The sequence below is a fragment of the Calidris pugnax genome, unplaced genomic scaffold, assembly GCF_001431845.1.
Source record: "Calidris pugnax isolate Ruff unplaced genomic scaffold, ASM143184v1 scaffold133, whole genome shotgun sequence".
NCBI lineage: Eukaryota > Metazoa > Chordata > Aves > Charadriiformes > Scolopacidae > Calidris > Calidris pugnax.
In genome coordinates this window covers 3,201,341-3,221,619 of record NW_015090977.1, presented here as the reverse complement: position 1 = coordinate 3,221,619, position 20,279 = coordinate 3,201,341, and the positions used below count along the sequence as shown (strand labels likewise).

The 20,279-nt window shown below is 39.5% G+C and overlaps 1 protein-coding gene across 4 annotated transcripts; it reads left to right on the top strand.

Moving 5' to 3' along the window:
* Positions 1-6: 6 nt before the first annotated feature.
* CRK (v-crk avian sarcoma virus CT10 oncogene homolog) lies at positions 7-16,996 on the top strand. Of its 4 annotated transcripts, XR_001413279.1 has the most exons (5): positions 7-268; positions 7,290-7,825; positions 10,669-10,834; positions 11,287-11,489; positions 13,630-13,755. XR_001413279.1 is itself a non-coding variant. In XM_014953207.1 (3 exons), exons 1-3 carry the CDS (start codon positions 25-27, stop codon positions 13,765-13,767), a joined length of 918 nt encoding a protein of 305 aa, XP_014808693.1. In that variant the 5' UTR covers positions 7-24; the 3' UTR covers positions 13,768-16,996. The 4 variants fall into 4 exon arrangements, 2 of the variants coding, with proteins under 2 accessions (XP_014808693.1, XP_014808695.1); XR_001413278.1 differs by lacking the exon at positions 11,287-11,489 and having other exon boundaries at positions 13,630-13,917; XM_014953207.1 differs by lacking the exons at positions 10,669-10,834; positions 11,287-11,489 and having other exon boundaries at positions 13,630-16,996.
* Positions 16,997-20,279: the final 3,283 nt, after the last annotated feature.

Sequence of the window (20,279 nt, the reverse complement as noted above, 5' to 3'; positions counted from 1 at the left end):
GCGGCCTGCGGGCGGGCGGCCCCCATGGCCGGGCAGTTCGACTCCGAGGACCGGGCGAGCTGGTACTGGGGGCGGCTGAGCCGGGCCGACGCGGTGTCGCTGCTGCAGGGGCAGCGCCACGGGACCTTCCTGGTGCGCGACTCCGGCACCATCCCCGGCGACTACGTGCTCTCGGTGTCCGAGAGCTCCCGCGTCTCGCACTACATCGTCAACAGCCTGGGGCCGGCGGGAAGCCGGCGGGCCGGCGGCGAGGGCCCTGGGGCCCCGGGTGAGTGACCCCCAGGGCTGGCGGTGCCCCCCAGCCCCTGCCGCCCCGGGGCGGGCAGCTGGAGCCCAGCCCCGGTCTGCGCCTCCCCACGGGCGGCTCCGCTCGCCTGCCGGGCGGCGTTTTAAGTCGTGAAGCTCTTTGTAGCGGAATTAAGTGGCGTTTTCGGAGCTGGGGCTACGGAGTGAGCTGAGCCGCCTTGTCTGCACCTGCCTTCCAGCGACCTGCTCTCGTGCTTTAACGTAACGCTGGAGCTGAGCGCTTATCGCAGCCCTCCCGAACGGTCCTGCAACCGGAGCGCTCGCCCCTTCTTTTGTTTTCATAAAGCAGTTGACTAGAGTTAACAATTCCCTATGTCAGCTCAGCCGGGGGACGGTTCTGTGGAAGTGTCATCTGAAAGTCTAAACTCTGACAAGATAGCTGTGCGTTAGAAGGCAGGCAGTGAGGCTGAATTTCAAGTCACGAGTCAGAGTATTACGTGGGAACTCTTCAGGACTGTAAAGGCAATTGTTCCTTTAAATCAGATGTGAAATTTAATTGTTTTTTTTTCCCCGTGTGTTAAAAGGGAAGGTTTTATATTCCTCATTAACCTAACAATTAATATGAAAGCAATGTGTTAAGTGTAACGCTCACAGAGCAGAAGGTACTGATTGTGTCAGAGGGAAAACTACCCTGCGAAGCAGCATTTCTGCAAGTACAACTGTAATTAAATGAGCAGGAGCCCCCAGCCATGTGGTGCCCTTTAGATGTGTAAGAACGTGAAGTGCAAAGGCAGCGGTATCCCTGCTGGGGACATTGCCGAAGTTGGTAGTGGAACTGCTCAAGTTTGGATATTAATGCTTGCAAAATGATGTGGGTGTACTGGTAGCATCTCAGGAGGGAACCACTACGTAATTTTGAAGTGTAGTAAACCTATATAATAAGAGATTTGGTGAAATTATTTGGCAGAAAGTAAACAGTGTATGAATTGCTACAGAGACAGTCACTTTCTGATGTTGATCTATGATTGGAGTAAGAGACCTATATTGGGAAGATGCAACAGTGCTTGTTAAGGAAAGGATTTTTCAGTCTCTTCACAGACCGTAGTTGACTAAGAAGGAGATAATCTAAGAAAAGATGAAACTGTTGCCAGTAGGTTTGCATCGTTATATGGTAATTTTCTCTACTCAGGGGAACATTTCAAATTGGCAAATTTGGGCAAGCCTGCAGTCATCATGTGTATGCCAGGAATCTACTGCAGCTGCAGAGTGCACTCCGGTCACAAAAAGCTCCACAAGGTAGAAGTTAAAGGTGGCTGCATTCAGCTGGAAGCAAAGTGGAAGTTGTTACTGCCGCAGGTAGTAAAATGCTTTGCTGCAAGATGTGGTGGATTCTCTGTTGTTTCGTGTTTGTGAAGACAGAGGTTTATTGCTGTAGGTTTGCAGAGGCTTGATGCAGGGATTGTTGAGGTGTGTGACTGGTGTTACGTTTAGCAGGATAAGTTACCAGGATGGTTTGCTGTGCAATGAGATTCTGAAGACAGTAGTGATGAGAACCAGTGGAGTATGTGTGCCTGTCACTTCTGGGCTGTTGTTTTCTGGAGAGCAACTCATCTCTGGAAAAACATTGTGTTTTTCATGTTATTGTGGCATCACTTTAGTACATACCCAGCCTAACTCTTTCTTGTCTTATGTTCTTAAGCTTAGTAACGTTTTGTAGCATTTATGGGCTGGCTGATGTTGTGCCCGTTAAAAGATTCTGGAGTTTTGGTGTTCTTTTAAAAAACAAAATCAGTAAATGCCCCTTAGGTAATTCCTTTCTGTTTTAAATGTTAACGGGTTTTAGAAGAGTAGCTGCTATTTTAACTGTGTAGGCTGTTGGCACAGTAGGCTTAATATATGTTAAAAAGTATAATTATGTTTTGGTTGGTGTCTCTTTTTTTTTTTTTTTTCCCCACCCTCCTGCATGTTATGAGGATAGGTGATGCCTCATTCCTGCACCTCAGATACTACTGTGTTGGGATTTTAGTAGTTTTAAATAAATCATGCCTCTGTGCTGATACTGCTCTTTTTTCACACTCAAAGCAAAGAAGGTGCGGGGGTGTCTGTATATTAAATTACACTTAAAGTGTAATTAAGTTTTTCTTTCAGTAAAAAACGAAGTGGGGGGATGCTCTGCGATGGGAGGGAGGTGGAAACATTGGTAGAGGATTGAAGATGGTTTCACATTTGGATAGGGAAGCTAAAGCAGTAAAATTGCAAATTGTCATGCTTATTTATTGTGGTCGAGCTAAAACATTAGGAAGAGGAACTTTACTATGTTAATCATATGGTATAGCTTTTTGGTTTTTAGTGACTGCTTGTTTGGCAAATGCACGCTTATTGGGAAATCTGAATATGCCAGATCAGGTTGTTAGGTTGATTTTTGTTAGTCTGGGTAATTGTGCATGCAATTCACGATTGCTTTAACACTGTGTGCAGGGGATACTGGCTTGATACAGAATGAATGAGATGAGGAGCTTTGGCTTCCCTAATATAAAAAGCCATAGTGTTGCAAAACCATGATTCTTTCTTCCATTTCTAAAGTAAAAAAAAAACTTCCTCACTTTTTGTTAAATTCACCTTTTGCCTGATATGTTGCAGTTTCTAACTTCTTGCAGGTGATTTTTCAGCATAAGGAAGAAAGAACTTAACAGAACTTCTCAATATAGCTACGTCTTCCTGAAATGTTTTAAGGCCGTTAAAAGAAAATAGGATAAATCACTGAATTATGGGAAAGAAAAACACTCTGTTTCCAGTGGAGATGGGGATTAACATCTGAATTGGAATTAGGGTTATCGTTTGTGACGAAATATCACAGTCACGGGCTAAAGAAATCCCAAACAAGACAAAGTGCTCTATGCAGGCATTAGCATGGTAACGGACAATAGAGGAAATATTTAAATACATCATATGTTTGCAATTTGACATATGAATCCAGGGTAAAAATGTATGATATGCACTAAACTGAAATGCCTAAAATATCTAAAGAAAGATATGCTTTCCATTGAAAGTACAATGTAATGAAGGCAGAAACCTTATAGTGTTGTAAAATTTGTCTCTCTAAAGTAGGAAGGTATGACAGATACAGTGCAGAAGGTGGTGTTTTCACTAAGTTTACCAATGCTTAGGAATAAAGGGAAAACTGCCTCGTGGCACTAACACAACTGGAGTGAAGAGAGAAATGTAAAACCCCTGAGATGTCTAAGAACATGAGAAGTTGCTTTGTGGTTACGCCACCTGCCCACACTCTCAAGAAGTAGAATATTAGGTGTTTTATACCTCTGCTTCACTGCTATCTGTACAATATTTAAAACATACATAAGCAATCTTTTCCAGACTGACATGAAGCCAACACAGTGTTAAAGTGTTTTGTTGGGAGGGAATGTGCATCATAAACAGAGAACTGACAGGGTCCAGATTTGAAACTTTCTTTAATTCTGGGATGCTTTGAATTTTAACTCTTTCCTCACCTTCCTGAGAGCGGGGGTTTCCCAAGCTGTCCTGACATGCTGAAACGGATGGAATCAGGTTAAGTCCAAGTGCAGATGGAGCTGAGATGGAGTATGTAAGAAAGATGATACTCAGCCCTTTGTCCTTCTCGTTCAAAGGAATCATCTATGGAGCTGAGTGGCTCTTCTTCCTTTGGCTGTGCCGAGCTGGGGAGAAGGGAAGAGAATTTCTGGTACTCTGCTTGTCCGACTTTAATAGGAAGTGACTAAAGTTCCTCCAGTAGCTGGACTTACCTTTACACGCCTTCTCCTCTTCCTGAGAGCCCTCAGCAGATGCGGTCATTGTGCTGCTTAAACTGGTGCCTTCAAGAAAACTGTCCCAGAATCATGAAGGGCAACAGCTCTGCTTCTCCGAAAAACACTTACGGTGTTGCTGTAACTTTTTCTTCTGGTAGATCTTGCCTTAATTTTTCCATTGGCCTACAGGTTTGAGAAGTGTTGCAGTTCAAACAAGAAGCTGAAGAATTCCTCTGAGCCCAAAATCTGTTACCCTTTGAATTTCATTATACCAGGGAATGACAAGACTTTGGAGCCCACAGTGAATAGAATAATTTTCCTGCTACTTAAATGGGCATCCTTCAGCTCGATACCTTGTTGCTGAACAAGAGTTTACACAAAAGACTTAAACTAATGCAAAGTTTCCCGCATGTTGGTAAGGTGTAGTTGTATTTTATTTCCAACCGGTGACTTTCAAATATTTTGTCCTTTTTATTCCTATTTTAGCTGAATTTGGAAGTTTTCTGTGTAAATTCTCCAGTTACCTGGTTGCTGCCTTTATTTCCACTGGGAATTAATTTGGATTAAGCTTGTAAATTTCTTGTTGCAAAGAGGTTTTCCAGGCCTTAGATTTTTGTAGCTGTGTTGTGGGATTTTTTTTTAAACAAAAGCTTCAGAAGTGCGTGTGCTATTCTGGGAGTGTTCTCTTTGTGGAGGCAATGTCTCTCCTTTCTGCTTATCTGTCCCTTCAAGGGATCTTTCTGATCCTAGAATGTATTTGGAAGGTCTGTGTTCTCTCACTCTTCTTCAATTGTGTAAGAATATCTTTAAAAATACAATTTTCCAGGATACAGTACACTGATTTCCATCACTCCTTCTCCATACACAAGTTTCCAGTGGACTTTCCTCTTAGAGTCCAACTTTGATTTTATTCAGGTACATTTGGCAGCTGTTTCAGGCTGTTATGCATTAATTCGAGAGGGTGAACCTGTTCAAGAGGAAAAAAAAAGATGCCACAAAACCCCTTATTCATCCTAGTTATGGTTTTGATGCTGACAAAGCTGATGGATGTTACTGTCAAACTGCTCGTTTCCTATGAGTTTATGACTTTTCTGTGGATGCTTACTCTGCTGGAGATGTAGATCTCAGCCTCCTGACTGAGTCAGTTTGTAGCGGGTTTTACAAAGGTAAATTAGTGTTTCAGGCTCTAGATTTCTGGTATTTGAAACAAGTCCCATGTCAGTGAACTTACCCAAGATTCAGTCTTTTCCATATGACTTTGAAGATCTTTCCTGCCCTGGTCCTCTTAAAGCTTTAGGACTTTTTTCTTTTGATGTTAAGTGTCTACATAAGCCTTGTTCCTTAAAGGTTGGCATCTGAAATAGTAGCAGATACACGCTCGTATTTCTGTCACCAGGTTTGTCTGAAGCTTGATGTTTGTATCATTTGTCCCAAAGCCTGGTTTCCCACTTCCAACGCCAGCGGAAGTGCAGCATTCCCAGATTATATTATACGCTGAGGTAGTGGACTTCAGCTGTTTGGAAGTGCTGTAGGGATGCTGCCTGGCCAGCCAGAACTCATCTCCTGTGAGACCACAGGGCCAAGAACTGCTGCTGAGATGAAATTCCAGAGTTCTTGCTAAGTCTAGAGCTGTAAGTTATGTCCTGTCAACAAAAGTTGAGGGACTTTTTGCATCTTTTCAGCATTTCCTTTGGGAGAATAAGGCTGAATCTTCTCTTTCTATATTTCATATTTGCTAGTGGTATTTACATTAGCTTCCTTATCTCTTGGTGATGCCAGTTTGTGTTTTGGGGTTTTTTTTGTGTAATTTTTTGAAGGTTTTGCTTTTGTTTTTTTGGCTCAGTGCTGATTTCTTTTGAAAGTCTTCCAGGGCTGTTAATGCATGCAAATGTGCATTTTCCAATGACTTAGTTCTGCTTCTTTGGATTTCCTGTAACCAGCTTCACTGATGTTTATGTTCCTTCAGGATACTTCAAAACTTATTTATCGGGTGTTTGTCTATGTTGATCTTATTGAATCTGCCCTTTTCTCTATTGGAACCCCCTTTTGCTCTCTTGAAAGAACCCGTTGTAACGTTAGCTTTCCATGCTGACAGTGCTACTTTGAAGGGGGTTTTGGATCACTGACAGCTTGAAGAATTCTGCTAGCTTTGTACTCAGGAGCTAAGTCTCGGAACTGTTAGATATTCCCTGCAGAGAAACAGACTTGCAAAGTAAGCATCTCTTTCTTGCTAAAAGAGTTACTCATTAAAGCATAAATCTTTTCCTCTCCGCTACCCTCCCCCAACCTTCCACAATTCTTCCCATAACTGATTACACAGGGTACGGTGGATGGTGGAAATAGAACATCATGTGTATGTTTTTCCCCAGCTGAGCCCGAAGAACATAAAATGGAAAAAAAGTGCCACGCACGGATTGAAAACTGAAATGGATATCTGCACTTTGATGCTTCTAATGGCTTGAATATGGACATCATCTGTATTCTAATGTATTTGAGATTGAGGTTTATAGCTTAGGCTCCATCTGACAAATATTGTAAAGAAACGACAAGACTTGAGATTAAAAGACTGAATTATATCCATTATGAAAACGTATGTTGTTGCTTTGCATTGCATAAAATATACATAATTTCTATAATGGTACTTTTTGTCAAAATGGAAAATAACTTCATTTGCTTATTCACATAAATTGCTGCTGTGCTAAGCAGTTTTCTGTAGTGTCCATGCCTTTAACCCAAGAAACAACAGGTAAATAACCATTATTGCAGTGTTGTCCTTTTGATATAACTGTGAACTGCAAAAGAGAGTTAAAAAAAATTATCGCTGCCTTGAAATTGTACCAAAATTTAATTTGCTTTCTAGATTTAGAATATAAAGCAAAAAAGGGAGTGATCTGTTACTGAAAATTTTATAGGCTCCTGAGAAACTCAGATGTACTGAATGTTTTTATTTGTTGGGTTCATATAACACCTAAGGAAACAAGTTCTTTTTATCCTAGTTTGGGACGTTTGGCAGTGCCAAACAATTTCTTTTCTTCTTTGACAAAATCTTTAAAAATAAAACCCTACTTTAAGGATTGTGGTAGTGCTGTCTTTGATTAGAATTACACAAAAGAGCTGGATATGATGAATGCTAATCTAAAGATGACCAAATTCAGTATCAAATTACTTATCTGTAAATATATATTTGTCTTTTCAAATGTTCGGTTTACGGTTTTAACTGTTGTATGCTCTCTTTGACGTATTGCCTTCTTCTTTCAGGGTTGAATCCCAGCAGATTTCGAATAGGTGACCAAGAGTTTGATTCTTTGCCATCTTTACTGGAATTCTACAAAATACACTATTTGGACACTACAACCTTGATAGAACCGGTTTCCCGATCCAGGCAGAATAGTGGCGTTATCCTCAGGCAGGAGGAAGCTGAATATGTGCGAGCTCTCTTTGACTTTAATGGAAACGATGAAGAAGATCTTCCATTTAAGAAAGGAGACATACTGAGAATCCGGGATAAACCTGAAGAGCAATGGTGGAACGCAGAAGACAGCGAAGGAAAGAGGGGAATGATACCTGTTCCTTACGTCGAGAAGTATAGACCTTCCTCTGCTTCAGTATCTACTCCGATTGGAGGTAACCAGGATAGTTCCCACCCACAACCACTGGGTGGGCCGGAGCCAGGGCCCTATGCCCAGCCCAGCATCAACACTCCGCTCCCTAACCTTCAGAATGGCCCTATTTATGCCCGGGTTATCCAGAAGCGAGTCCCTAATGCCTACGACAAGACAGCCTTGGCTTTGGAGGTACATAATGGGCAAAACTTAGAAGGAAGAGATCTGTTCAAGTGATTTCCCTTTCAATCACATGATAGTTTTGTTAGGAATAAGAAAGGGAAAAGCATTGTAATACTGGTTTTACATCATGATTAATAAGTTATGGATAAAGGCTTTTTTTAAATAAGTGACTAGAGTCACTTGTAGATTAGAGTTTGATTTTTATAGCATGTTTAGGTTACTGAACCAATATCATGTCTTTTGTCAAACGTCACTAACATAAATGTTTCCCCATCCATGTTTTCACTTTTGAAGTCTTTTATTTTAGGGGGGAGGGAGAGGGAGCAGTTCATAAATTGTGTGTCTGAACCTGTGTTCGCTGTTGCGTGCCTCACCCCATCTTTAAAAGGTGTGCTGGGTTGTTTGTTGTTTTTGTTTTCAATCTGTCAGCAGTTTAAAAGCAATCAGTGGAAACATTGATAGTCACTTCAAAAATCACACAGACTGAGATGATGATCACCCATAGGGTTTTACTGTAACGTCTTGACCTGGAGCAGATTACTTTGGTTTTTAGTTTGTGAAGCAGGAACATACATTACAATTCATTAGGGAGGTCTCGTGTAAAGCAGTGATTGATGGACTATGATTTGTAATAAAGCAGTGAGTTTCCCTAAGTTTGATTCACTTCCTGATGCAATCAAGTACTTGTACATGCCCTTTTTGATTTATTCTTTTTTTCCTCTTAAAAAGGAGAATAGAGTGCTCTATCTCTACACATCAGATAGTTACCCCCCAAGTTACATTTGAGGAAATTGAGATGAAGGTATTCTCAGTGGCAGACCTTTGCCTTAGGATGATATGTAAATTGTATCCTTTAATCTAGGCTTTCTTTGAGCTAAAGGCTCTGGAATTTCCTGATACCTAATTGACTTCCTGTTTATATAACATTTTAAGTACTTGGGAAAAAACAGTTTCTGTGCTGAGTCAGAGCATCTCCTCTTCACTCTCAAATACTTCGTTTAATCATGCATAGCACAAAAGGTATTTCAGTGATACAACAACTATAGTTATGTGGTTTTCATAAAAAATTGGCAAATGCAGCACATTCTGCAGATCTGATAATTGATGTACAACCTGGGAGGTGTGAAAATGTTCCCTGTTGTAGGTAAACGTTTGCCTACAGAAGCAATGTAAATATACTCTGAGTGACTATACATTCTGTTATATTTCTGAATCAAAAGAGAGCCAGGATACACAACATAAATTTTTGGGTTGAGGAGCATGTGTAGACATTCAGCCAACTCACCAGATTTTGGGGAAACACGTGAAGATTTTGAGACATTCATACAGCCTAAAATGCTGTCATCTTGCCTCTTTCTCACGCTTTCCACCCAGCCACCTCCTGGAGCTTGGAAATATTTTTGAATGTCATTGTAGACTATTGCAATTCCCAGATGTTAGATTTCCTTTGAGCCATTGGAGAGTGTGGCATATTTATCGAAACCTTTTGGGTTTCCTTCAGGATTGTGTTTTATTTATTAGTGTGCCACCGGTGTTCTTTGAAGCTTAACTTTACATTTTATTTCACTTAAAGCAGAAGCCCACAACATGGCCCAACACACACCTTGGTAGCATGGGGTGAAAGAGAGTGAGAAAATATTGATAGTCTAGGCTGTCATGAGCAACTTTTGAGTGAAAGCAAAATTCTTTACGTGCTAAAGAAAAGCTGGTGAGCGCCATGGCTGATCTGTTAGTTCTGTCGATTTGCTGTGCTTTAGAAAAGTGTAGTTTCACGGAGAACATCCCTGTGTTCTGGGCTAAGGTGTACTTCTGGTGTCTTGTGCTGAGGCATGATAATTGGCTGCATAGCTGAGACATTTGGGAGGTGGGATTGGGAATTGTGTAGGCTCAGCCCATCTGTGTAAGGATATAAGGAAGATTTATGGTGTCTTTCTACCATTATTTTAGAACAATGACATTTGTAGGCGTTGTAAACATATTTAAATACTTACTAGTTGACATGTTGAACCTCTTGGTTAGGATGGTGTATACCTACTGGTGTCTTGCTACAGCTCTACATTTAAGAAATGAAATAATAGTGGTAGTTCTTTATTCTGTATATAATATCGGGAAAGTTTAGTTTTAAAATAGAAGGCATTTATTGCTGCTTCTAGTAGGCTTTCCTCATGTCTTTGCAACTTTTATCTTTCAAATCACAATGTCACTGAGTTGCTTTCAATGTCTGTACAGGAGAAAAATAGCAATATGCACTTCACTTTCTCCAAGCTTTTCTTCATCTTGTTTATCAAAGTACTGTTTCTTGTTGTCTCCTTTTTTCACATTCCCTTTCACTTCATGGTGTTCCTTCTCTGTTTATTTAGAGATCTCTTTCTTAGATAACTTAGTAGAAAGTATTATGTAAATCTTATCAGTCCATTTTTGCCCAGACCTCTTAATAACTATAAATATAGAAAGTGGGATTCTTTCCAAATGAAAACTCTTATCCTTAAATCTGGCAGTATTCATGGATGGGGGTGGATCCCACTGTCTCTTTTAGGAAAATAGATTCCTAACATCAAACATTTTTGGCCCAAACTGCCAACAGAGTATCTGTACAGTTCTGTTATTTTAAAACTGACATGATTTTGAAGAGCTCAAGGAAGGAACATCAGAGCAAATGATGTTCTAATAAAGGCTGTGTTGCATTATGGAAAAAAAGATTCAGTAGGAGAAGGTAACTTTTAGTTTGCTTGTAACTGGACCTACTTGAGGAGTTGTCAGTCTATAGTAAGAGAAAAGAGAGGAGAAAAAGGGGAGATCTGTGTGGTGAATGACTCTGAGATCGATCAATTTATTTTTTTTCTTTGTAACAGTAGCAGAACTCTGCCATTTTGACCTCACCAAAGAGGAGTACTTGGAATAAAACCACAGCATACAGAAGTCTTCACATCAATCTTCAGTTTTTCTTTGAAGCATATGGGATATACTTAGTTTTAAAACTTCTGATGAAGACTGAGACAAATCTGGCTTTATAGCAGGGTACAGTGTTGTTCTTGAAGTGCTGTCCTTGGTGGGATGATGCATAATAAGACTAATGATACCATAAATCAACATTAAAAGAATTTGGAGAGTTCACTTCTACTCTAAAGGCTTTAAATTTCCACCGCTTGTACATGAGTAATTTTCTTGTTAAGGTTCTCTATTGTCTTCAGGAGAGTGTTTGAACTATAGATAAATACGCAGAGTTTCAAAGCAGATTTAGAAAGATCTATAAGTTATTAAGGAACTAATTGAGCCATTTTATTAAGCTGGCATTTGTGAAATGACCCATGCTTACTTAAAGCCAATCCTGCTTTGATAGCTGGAAAGATACATATAAATGAAATGTGAATGAGAGATTATATTGGAAAGAGAGAGTGGTTGCTAAATTAAATTACCATAATGGTAAAAAAGGGAATATTTAAGCTCAGAGGTCTTTCCTCTTCTAACAGTGATTGAAATGCAAATTTTGGGTGTAGCTCCTTTTGGGTGTAAGGAGAATTTATAAATGGGTGGCCCTTTGCTGGAATGACCCTGACGCACCCCTGAAAACCAAACAAACGGCTGGAGGATGGTTCTGGGGATGGGGGAGTGTCACACAAGCGTCCCGTGTTCTAACTCACTGTCACTGCACTGGTGAAACCACCTTTTGCAGGTGAGTTTGTCGTAAGGTATCCAAGATTAAACTCTATACGAACACAAAGTAGTGTGTGATGTTCATTGAGAGCACAGAGGCCACAGCAGTCTAAGAAAAATATCTTACAGATAGCAAACTTAAGCACAACTTGAGCTTTTTCTTTCCTCCTGGGTTGGAGGTTCTATACTTTCCTGTTGAAGTCTGACGTATTCAGATCTGAAGCAATTTAAAGTTATCTAGGGTAGTGTTCTTGTAATGGTTGTGATTACGAAATAAGATTTTCTGCTTCTAGTATCGTCACATTTAATCTTATCTGTGTTAAATTATAGCTCATGTATTATTTCGGTCAACAGAGTATTTTTATTTGTACACACCCCCCCAGTGATTATTAGCAGTAGTAAAATTACACATACTGCATGATTAAATTCCTAAAGAGCTGAACCTAGCATTCAGTGGTTGAGGAAGGGTTCCTTTTTGCCTGTAGCAAATACATAAGAGGATTTTCTTCAAAATATGATTCATTAAAATGTCTGTACTAATGACTACAAAAGGAAAAAATAAAGCTCTCCAGCAAGAGTCCCAAGTGTGCCTCTCGTTACCAGATAAGTAATCATCAGAGGTATGGGAAGCTTAATTAAATGTCCATGTACTGGTTTGAATTTATGAACTGTTAAAAGCTATTCTGGCAAAAGATTGCAAGTGATTAAAACCTGTAAAGTTAATGGAGATTGGTAACATCTTAAATTGTTTTCCTTGTTCTTCATTCACTGCCTGGAAAGTGAGAATAATGAGATTCCATTTTGGATGAATTTGGAACACGGTGATGTGCATCTGTGTAAACTACTAGCTGTTTGTTCAGTGATTTTCTGGATGAAATGCAGTAAGGTTTATGGCCGTGCCTTGGGAGTTTATTTACAATATTAGTGAAAAAAAAAAAAATAAAAGTCTGTCCCAAAAGCATTCTCACTGTGACCCAGGAAGAATTCTGAAAATCATTGTATGTTACTTGTTAATAAGATGATTGGTAAAATTCTACACAGGGGGCTAGAAATGGGTAGACAGCTTCTCAGTGTTACATTTATTAACTCTTCAGTGACTGTCTTTACAATGTAAATTATGCTTTCTTAGGTTGTATAAGTGCGACTTAATGCAAGTACCCTTCAAGATTCAGTAGAGTTGATTAGACCTAGACTTCTGGTCACAACTCCACCTGTGTGATTGCACAGCCTTGGGAAAGGGACCTCGGGGCAGTTTTCCACCTTTGTCAAAGGGAGACAATACCTTTAGAATTGGTTGTGTGAATATTAGGTTGGAGATTAGAATGAGAGATATATATTGCCGTGCTTTTATTTAGTGTAGTACATTAGAACTGGATACTTTTAAACTAGACCATATTGTTTCATTGGTCCATAGTAACCATTATTTTATTTTTCTAGCCAAACAATTCAGGTATCAGAGGGAGAGGGCATCAATTGTCTTTACTAAACCCATGGCATTTATTTATATGAGAAATCCATGGTGGACAAGACTGAAAGATCATCTGGCCTTGCCTCTGGTAGTGGCTGGTTGTGGGTACTCAGAGTAAGGACAGAGCAGCCTTACAGCGCTGCTCCTTATGCCCTTGCATATTCTCCCAATACCTTATAATCTGTGGCTGTATATATATATATTTAAGTATGTAGCCCCCACTTATCCAGAACTTTTTCAAAGCTACCTGAAAAACAATTAGTAGAATTTCAAAATTAAGTTACCATCTAGCTTGTGGATTGGTGCTCACTTTGTACACCTGGAAGCCTTCCCTCCCTTAATGAGGTTGTTGATGCAGCACAAGGCTCTGTTGATCCAGTGAGATGCATTTATTGTGATCGCAGCTGGTGTCAAGTCCCAAGAGTGCTCTGACAGATGGGTGCTGGATTGCAGGCTCTTCAGTTTAGGGTAGCTGTCACCTCATCTAGGTACACTTCTTTCTCTCTATTCTTTCTTCAGGAGTGAATGCTGTTGGGTGATAGGCTGGTGTATCAAAAATGGTCAAGACTAAAACTACTGTTTATAGAACTGTATCTTGGTACACTTGGGTGATTGACACCAAAGCAGGGGGTAGCGATTCATCCTGTGTGTTTTTATGAATTGTAACACTTTCTTGTTTCTTCCCCTTCAGGTCGGTGAGCTGGTAAAGGTCACAAAGATTAACGTGAGTGGTCAGTGGGAAGGAGAATGTAATGGCAGACGTGGTCACTTTCCATTCACGCATGTCCGCCTGCTGGATCAACAGAATCCTGACGAGGACTTCAGCTGAGTGTGGCTCAACAGTTGCGCTTACAGATGGGAACAATCTCAACTTGTTTTTATTGCAGATGCCATCAAGACTATGTTCCGACAGATGTTGAAAGCGGTATTGCTTGTATAAGCATTCTGATAAACCTGCAAACCCCTGGGACTGAACACCACCATTCCTTAATTCAAGGGTCATGTAATTCAGGGTACGACAGTAGATAACTTGTGTGTCAAGTGGCAGAACTAGTACATGATTATAGGTTGTAATGCCTGCTTCTGTCCATGTGCACAGCAGACTGGACCTTGCCAGCAGCAGCAGTTGGAGAAAGCAGTAACGTAGATGTTACGATAACATTTAGAGCTCTCTCCAGTCCTATTGCTTATGTTGCTTCTTCCTCAGGCAATGAACATCAACCTTAGACAATTCAATATAGAGATAGAAATTTCACAGATATATCCTGGAGCTTTCTCCGTATTTTTTTTTTTTTCCATCCTGAATTCTCTGTCCTAGAAAGGCTGTAAAGTACTTTGCATGGTCAGCTAGCTGTGCACAGTACAGATTGATGTAGAGCCCATTGGGGACAGCCTTATGATTTACAGATGCTTACCATTTCAATGGTAAATGACAGATCAAATCAACCTCGGAATTCTAGAAGTTTGTGGACACTAGATTGATTTCTTCAGTACTGTTGATGCTTCAAATGTAGCAGCTGATTTTAAATTAAAATTTCTATTAACACACCAGTATCTTTTTTTATCCACAAATATAAGGCTTATGGAGGTGTAAACATCCATATCAGTGCTGAAAAATATGTGTGTAGCACTTTAATGCGTAGCTTTAAAGCAGTGTTTGATTCACTAAATATACTAAAATATTGACACTGCTTTCCAGTACAATTAAAATTATATAGGGCCAGTTTAATTTTTCTAGAATTCTTCAATACTCCTACTGTAAAATACTTTTACAGTACAAATCGGTGTCAAACATGGTGAACTGACAAACCAAATACTACTTTTATTTTAAAGTTACTCTGGGGACTCTTCTGGCTTAATTCCCATCTGTAAGATATTTGATAGTGAATTCATGAGGATTTTATTTTTAATAAACTAATGGAAAATACTTGTCATGCTTCTGGATTGATTCTCAAAAGGCATAATAGAGTAAATATGGCTTCCTAGCTCCTAATGCAAATCAGTGCATTGAATAGGTGGTATTATGCACTGCTTAATTTTTATTTTTGTTTTTTTTTAGTCTGTTCTTCTAATTATCTGGTTTTCTCTAACATAAATCAGAATGGATTCAGTAAGTTTTGTAAACTGAAATTAAACACTGAAGTAACTATCCCTTGCCTGTACCCTGGATTGTTTTCCAAACACAGCACTCTAGTGACCAAACTTAAGCAAATTTTGTAACGACAGTGTAATCCGTACAGAACAGTTTTTCTAAATAGTATCAAACCCAATATGTTATTTAGGTTGATACAAACCATGTGACTAGAATGGCTCGTTGGTTGTAAATGCTGCGAGGGCTAGTCCCACTGCAAAGGCTATTGCTGCAAGGCACCGACCCGTTCAAGAGAATAAATACTGGTAACACTTTACCTCAGAACTGTGTAACATGCTGGAAACGATAATATTTCTGTTATATTTAAGTACTAGTTGTTTTACTTCAAAACTAATCCATCAGCAAGTCTGACTAATTTTCAGGTAATGGGCACTCATTAATTGTGTAGACTAACGCCAATGTACGTTAATCATACTTTTCCATCACCAATCTCATAAGCACTACTGAAGGTTATTAGAAAACTGACGGTTGTGACAGTGGTGTAAGTGGAACGGTAACAGGAATTGCAGTCCTCTTCTAGCTTGGGTTGCTGTTCTGGTTAGGGTGATCTGCCAGTGACTGTGAGATCTCTTCTAGCTTAGTACAAAACGTACTTTGAGAAAAAAAAAAAATTGAGAAACTAACTCTAGGTTCTGTAACACATTGGTTTCTTTAAGGTTAATTTCCTCAGACCTTGATATTTACCATAACTGATTTTCAATGGCTGCACCCTAAATAACAGACTTAATCCTGAGTTTATCAGTTGCCCATCTATGCTTATATTTTTCTTCAGGTATTGCAAAAGAAACATAATAAACTGTGTATTCTTAGAGTAACACAGTTTGTTCTGAAGTATTTTTTCCAGTTACGATTATTGAAAGCTCGTATGTTTGTACCTTTCCAATCAGCAATTATTTTAAGATACCAAAAGAACTGTTTTCTGAAAGGATTTTATTATGCAAATCTTGCCTTTTTAATATGAAAGACACAAATTGAATTAACTAGCAAATACCCTGCAAACTTTGTAGATGTGTTTTTGTTAAGACTGTAAAAATTGCAAATATTTGTACACTTTGAAAGAGCAGGGGAAAAAAAACAAAACTAGAGGAGTCTTAATAGCTGCTGTTGCACTAGAATCCTACATTCTTGTGGAGCAGTTCTTTAGTCAACTGATACATTCATGCAACTGTTTTCCACCATTCAGTTCTAAGCCAAAATGTGATTTTGTTTCATAGGTGATAGAAATGACTATGTTTGCATTTGGATGAAATAAGACATTTCAACTTATCAAGCTCTTAAAGGAAAATAGATAGAACGTATGTTCATGAACATGTAGATTAAATCCTTTTGTGGCCTTTGTTTATCCTCTTCTGTTTGTTCCCTCCCTTTTCCCTGATGCGTGCAAAAAAAATCATTGCTAAGAATGTTGGTCACAATCTTTTGTCTCTACTTGGCTGTGGTTTTGGTCTCTTGTGCATAGGCAGGTGTTAGAACTAGAATAATCATTTCTAGAAATACACCGTGAAAGCAGAATGCTCAACTACACTGTGTTCTTCTGGTGCATTTATACATTATATCACACTAAAAAGTACAACTGGCTGCTATGGTTTTTTAATATATATTTCATTTTGGTAAACCCCAGCCTTTTTACTAATATTTGACCTGGTTTAAATCTTGTTAATCTGTTTGAATTGTATTTGTTAATAATGCAAATATTTCTAATCATCTTAAAACACTTCATTTTTGTTAATGGTTTTGGGGAAGGATTCTAACCAAACCAGTTTGAAGAAAAATATGAACATGTGCCATTGTATTATAACACTATCCACTTTCTTGACAGTTAAAGTCTTTTTTTTTATTTTTTTGTAGCATGTAATGTATATGTTCATAGTACGTGAAGTAAATAAAAGTATAGCCAAAACTTTGACTTGGTGTCACTCTCAATTGCATTTAATAATCTAAAAATAGAATTGCTCATGAAAACAATTAATAGCTGCAGGAGACAAACCAAGGTAACTAAAATAACTTATCAACCAGTAAAATATTAATGGTCTTTTTGAAATAAGGTGACTTCCTGTAATCAAATGAGTTTCTTGAGTGAAGGGGATGGGAGGAAAAGTATATTTTTCACTGCAGAGAGAACTCAAGGAATGCTAAGATAGATTTTGTAGCTGTTACTCCCACTTCTACCTACACAGGTGTATCAGGAAAGAGTTTGGGGGTCTTTGGATTATGTGTGTCTGTTTGGAAAGATGAAAAAGCTGTTTATTCATTCTTAGAATTGTCAGTAAAAAAAGTACATTTAAGTATACAAATTAATAACCAGTAAGAATCTTGTACAAGAGTCTACTAGTGATTCAGATGGATTTATATGTAAGTGTGGTAGTGGGACAGCACTGTTTCAATAAAGATTAACGTGCAGTGGACTGTCAAAGGATGAAGTGCGAAAAATGAGGACCAAAATGCCTATATCCCATGTGGGAGAACATTTGTAACAGAAATCTGCATTAGACTTACTTTGGCCATTATTATCCTTAAAAGCTGTGAGGGGGAGTGGCCTCTAGACCTCCAAGGATAATACCCTTGATGGCAATACTATATCCAAAGGTAGAGAGCTTAATTTGGGGTGTATACCAAATAACAGTTCTAGCTCTGTACCACTGAGTTCCTTAGCGTGTTGTGCCATAGCTAATCATGGACAAAAACCTTGAGGCATTCAAAATCCATCAAAGCATTTGGCCTTTGGGAGCCTAGTTCCACAGGCTCTTTTGTATGTTCCCAATTAAAACACTACTTCACTGTCCATTATTTGTAAAAGTATACAAGGACCAGTCTTGTTCGTTAGTTCTACTGTAATCTTTTTCCTTGCTGGTAAGAGTAAGGACAGCATTTGTTTTCTTAGTCACTACATTACAGGGATGACTCATATTTTAGTTGATTCATACTCAGTTGGCTGGGTACTACAGATAACTTTCCCAGCCACTGCTGTTTGGTAGAGTCTTTTAAGTGAGACATTATTTGCTAAATGAGTGACTGCATTTAAGCCTACTGAGCTACCAGCCAAGTTTTCCTGTTACGTTTCCCCACAATAAAGATTATTCTATCAGCTTCAGATGGAAAAAAATAAATTTTCATAGGTAAAAGTACTGCCCACAGCTTTTCTCCAGCGTTCATACACTTTGGCGGCAGCAGAGCTGCAATCCAAGAGTGCCTTTTAATGAGATTACCTGAGATAATTTAAGAGCTCACTGCAGCCAAAAGGAAGAGGTTCTGCGTGCCTTTCCACACTGCCCTGACAGCCATGGCCTCCTGCACCTTAAACTTAGACCCGTATTTGCAGAACTTCTCTGTGAGCTGAGGTAACACAGGGCTCATGCAGAAAACTTATCGCCCCTCCTTTCCTTTCACCCTCCTTCCAACTATGGTTTTTGACTGCAGCAGTGGTTGAATCAACTAATGTAAATAAATTGAGGGTGCAAGGGGCAAGCAAGGATTGCGTCAGCAAATTATACTTTGGGTATTTCCCTGCATTAGACTGTTTACTCCTCATGCTTCCCAAATCCCCGACCAATTTCTAAATATTTGCATGCCACCTGTAACAAGTGCATTCAAAAATATTTGAAGTATTTAGACAATACACTGTAACTCAACAAGCGTATCAAGCATGCATCTCATTTCTGGCAAATGTACGTCTAAAATGGCCTGGTTTATTTATATTGTTGAGCTCTTTGCAACTTGACTACCTTCTGAACATGGGGATTGCAGAAAAGTTCCTAAATTGATGCAAATCTAATTTGTTGCGCACAGCTCCCATACAAAACTAAGCCTCAATTCCTGAAAAACAGACTTTTATGGTCAAGATTTATGAAGTGCAGAGGTGATTTGCAAGTTTCACAATGAGTTTTAGTGAATTTACACAAATACACAGTGATTTTTACACATACGCATTCTTTTGGGTGCCTACCATAACTGTCTTGGTAATGGTACCATGTATACAAACAATTCAGAGGTAAAGGTATATAATGATTCCCAATTTTTTCAAAATCAGCATTTTCTGATCATATTTTGACTAAATTGAAGCCAGCAATTTTTTTCTGGACACCTAATTTTCACCTTAGTCGCGACACATGAATGTCTTTGTTTTTTCTTTTATGGAATTCTGATTAGATAATCTTGAGATTTTAAAAAAGCGTTGGGGCCTAAAATGTCCCATGGAAACAGACCATTGATTTTCTGGGTAGGCAAACAAGGCAAACAGTGCTATAAACATCACTCTATTACATTTTATTGGTAAGAAAACCGTAAGGTTATGTTAATTTTACATAACTGTAAAGCTCTTAGTCACCAACTGAAATAATGTGTTAAAATGAATCGGGAAACAATAAGCTATTCAAAAAAACATGCTTTAAATGGTGCTTTAGGTGTGTGCCCTCAGTCACGCATCAGGAGCCCGTTTCAGGGGGCATAATAGAAAGGAGCAATTAGAGGGATACCTGATATTGTGTCCAAGAGGTGCCAGGGCCTGCTCTGTCTCTGCCGTGTATCCAAAACTGCCGAGGCCTTTGTGTGCTCCTACACCTCAGGGAGACTGAGAGTCTTTAGCCCTCTCGTCCTCAGAGACGCTGGAAAAAAGAGAGGTTTGAGGCTTCATTCACAGCTACCCGGAGCAAATCTTTGAAGATTAAATTTATGCCAGCCAAGCATAATACGTTTTAGTTTTCTCAAACCATTCTGATTCTGGAATCTGAGGCGTTACCTCAATTATTTAAGCGTAGGCTCCATTTTTTCCGAAGTACTCTGTGAGGAACTTGTGAAACATTCAATTTTAAGTTTCAGTTCTTCTAGCCTCTTAAAACTGTGAAATTAATCATGCTCCACGTCAGACACATTGCATCGGAGGTGATGCTTAGCTTGAATTAAACACCCTGCAGAGAATGCAGAAACCTGGGACCGTCACTCGTGTCTAGCTTCACCATTATGTGTATGCAGGGAGCACACCCGGCGATTTGTTCTAAACCCCACGCAGGGGTATTCAAATAGCATTGTCGGCGTTTGAGGGCGGCAGAAACACGTTCCCTGAGAGAAAGACACCAGATGCACCGAGGGAAATGCCATTCTCCCCCAGCCCGCCCTCACGCCAGTCTGCCCGCCGGGGACCCGCCGCCCGGCCCCACCCCGCCACCGACGGCCCGGTACTTCGCCCCTCCGCC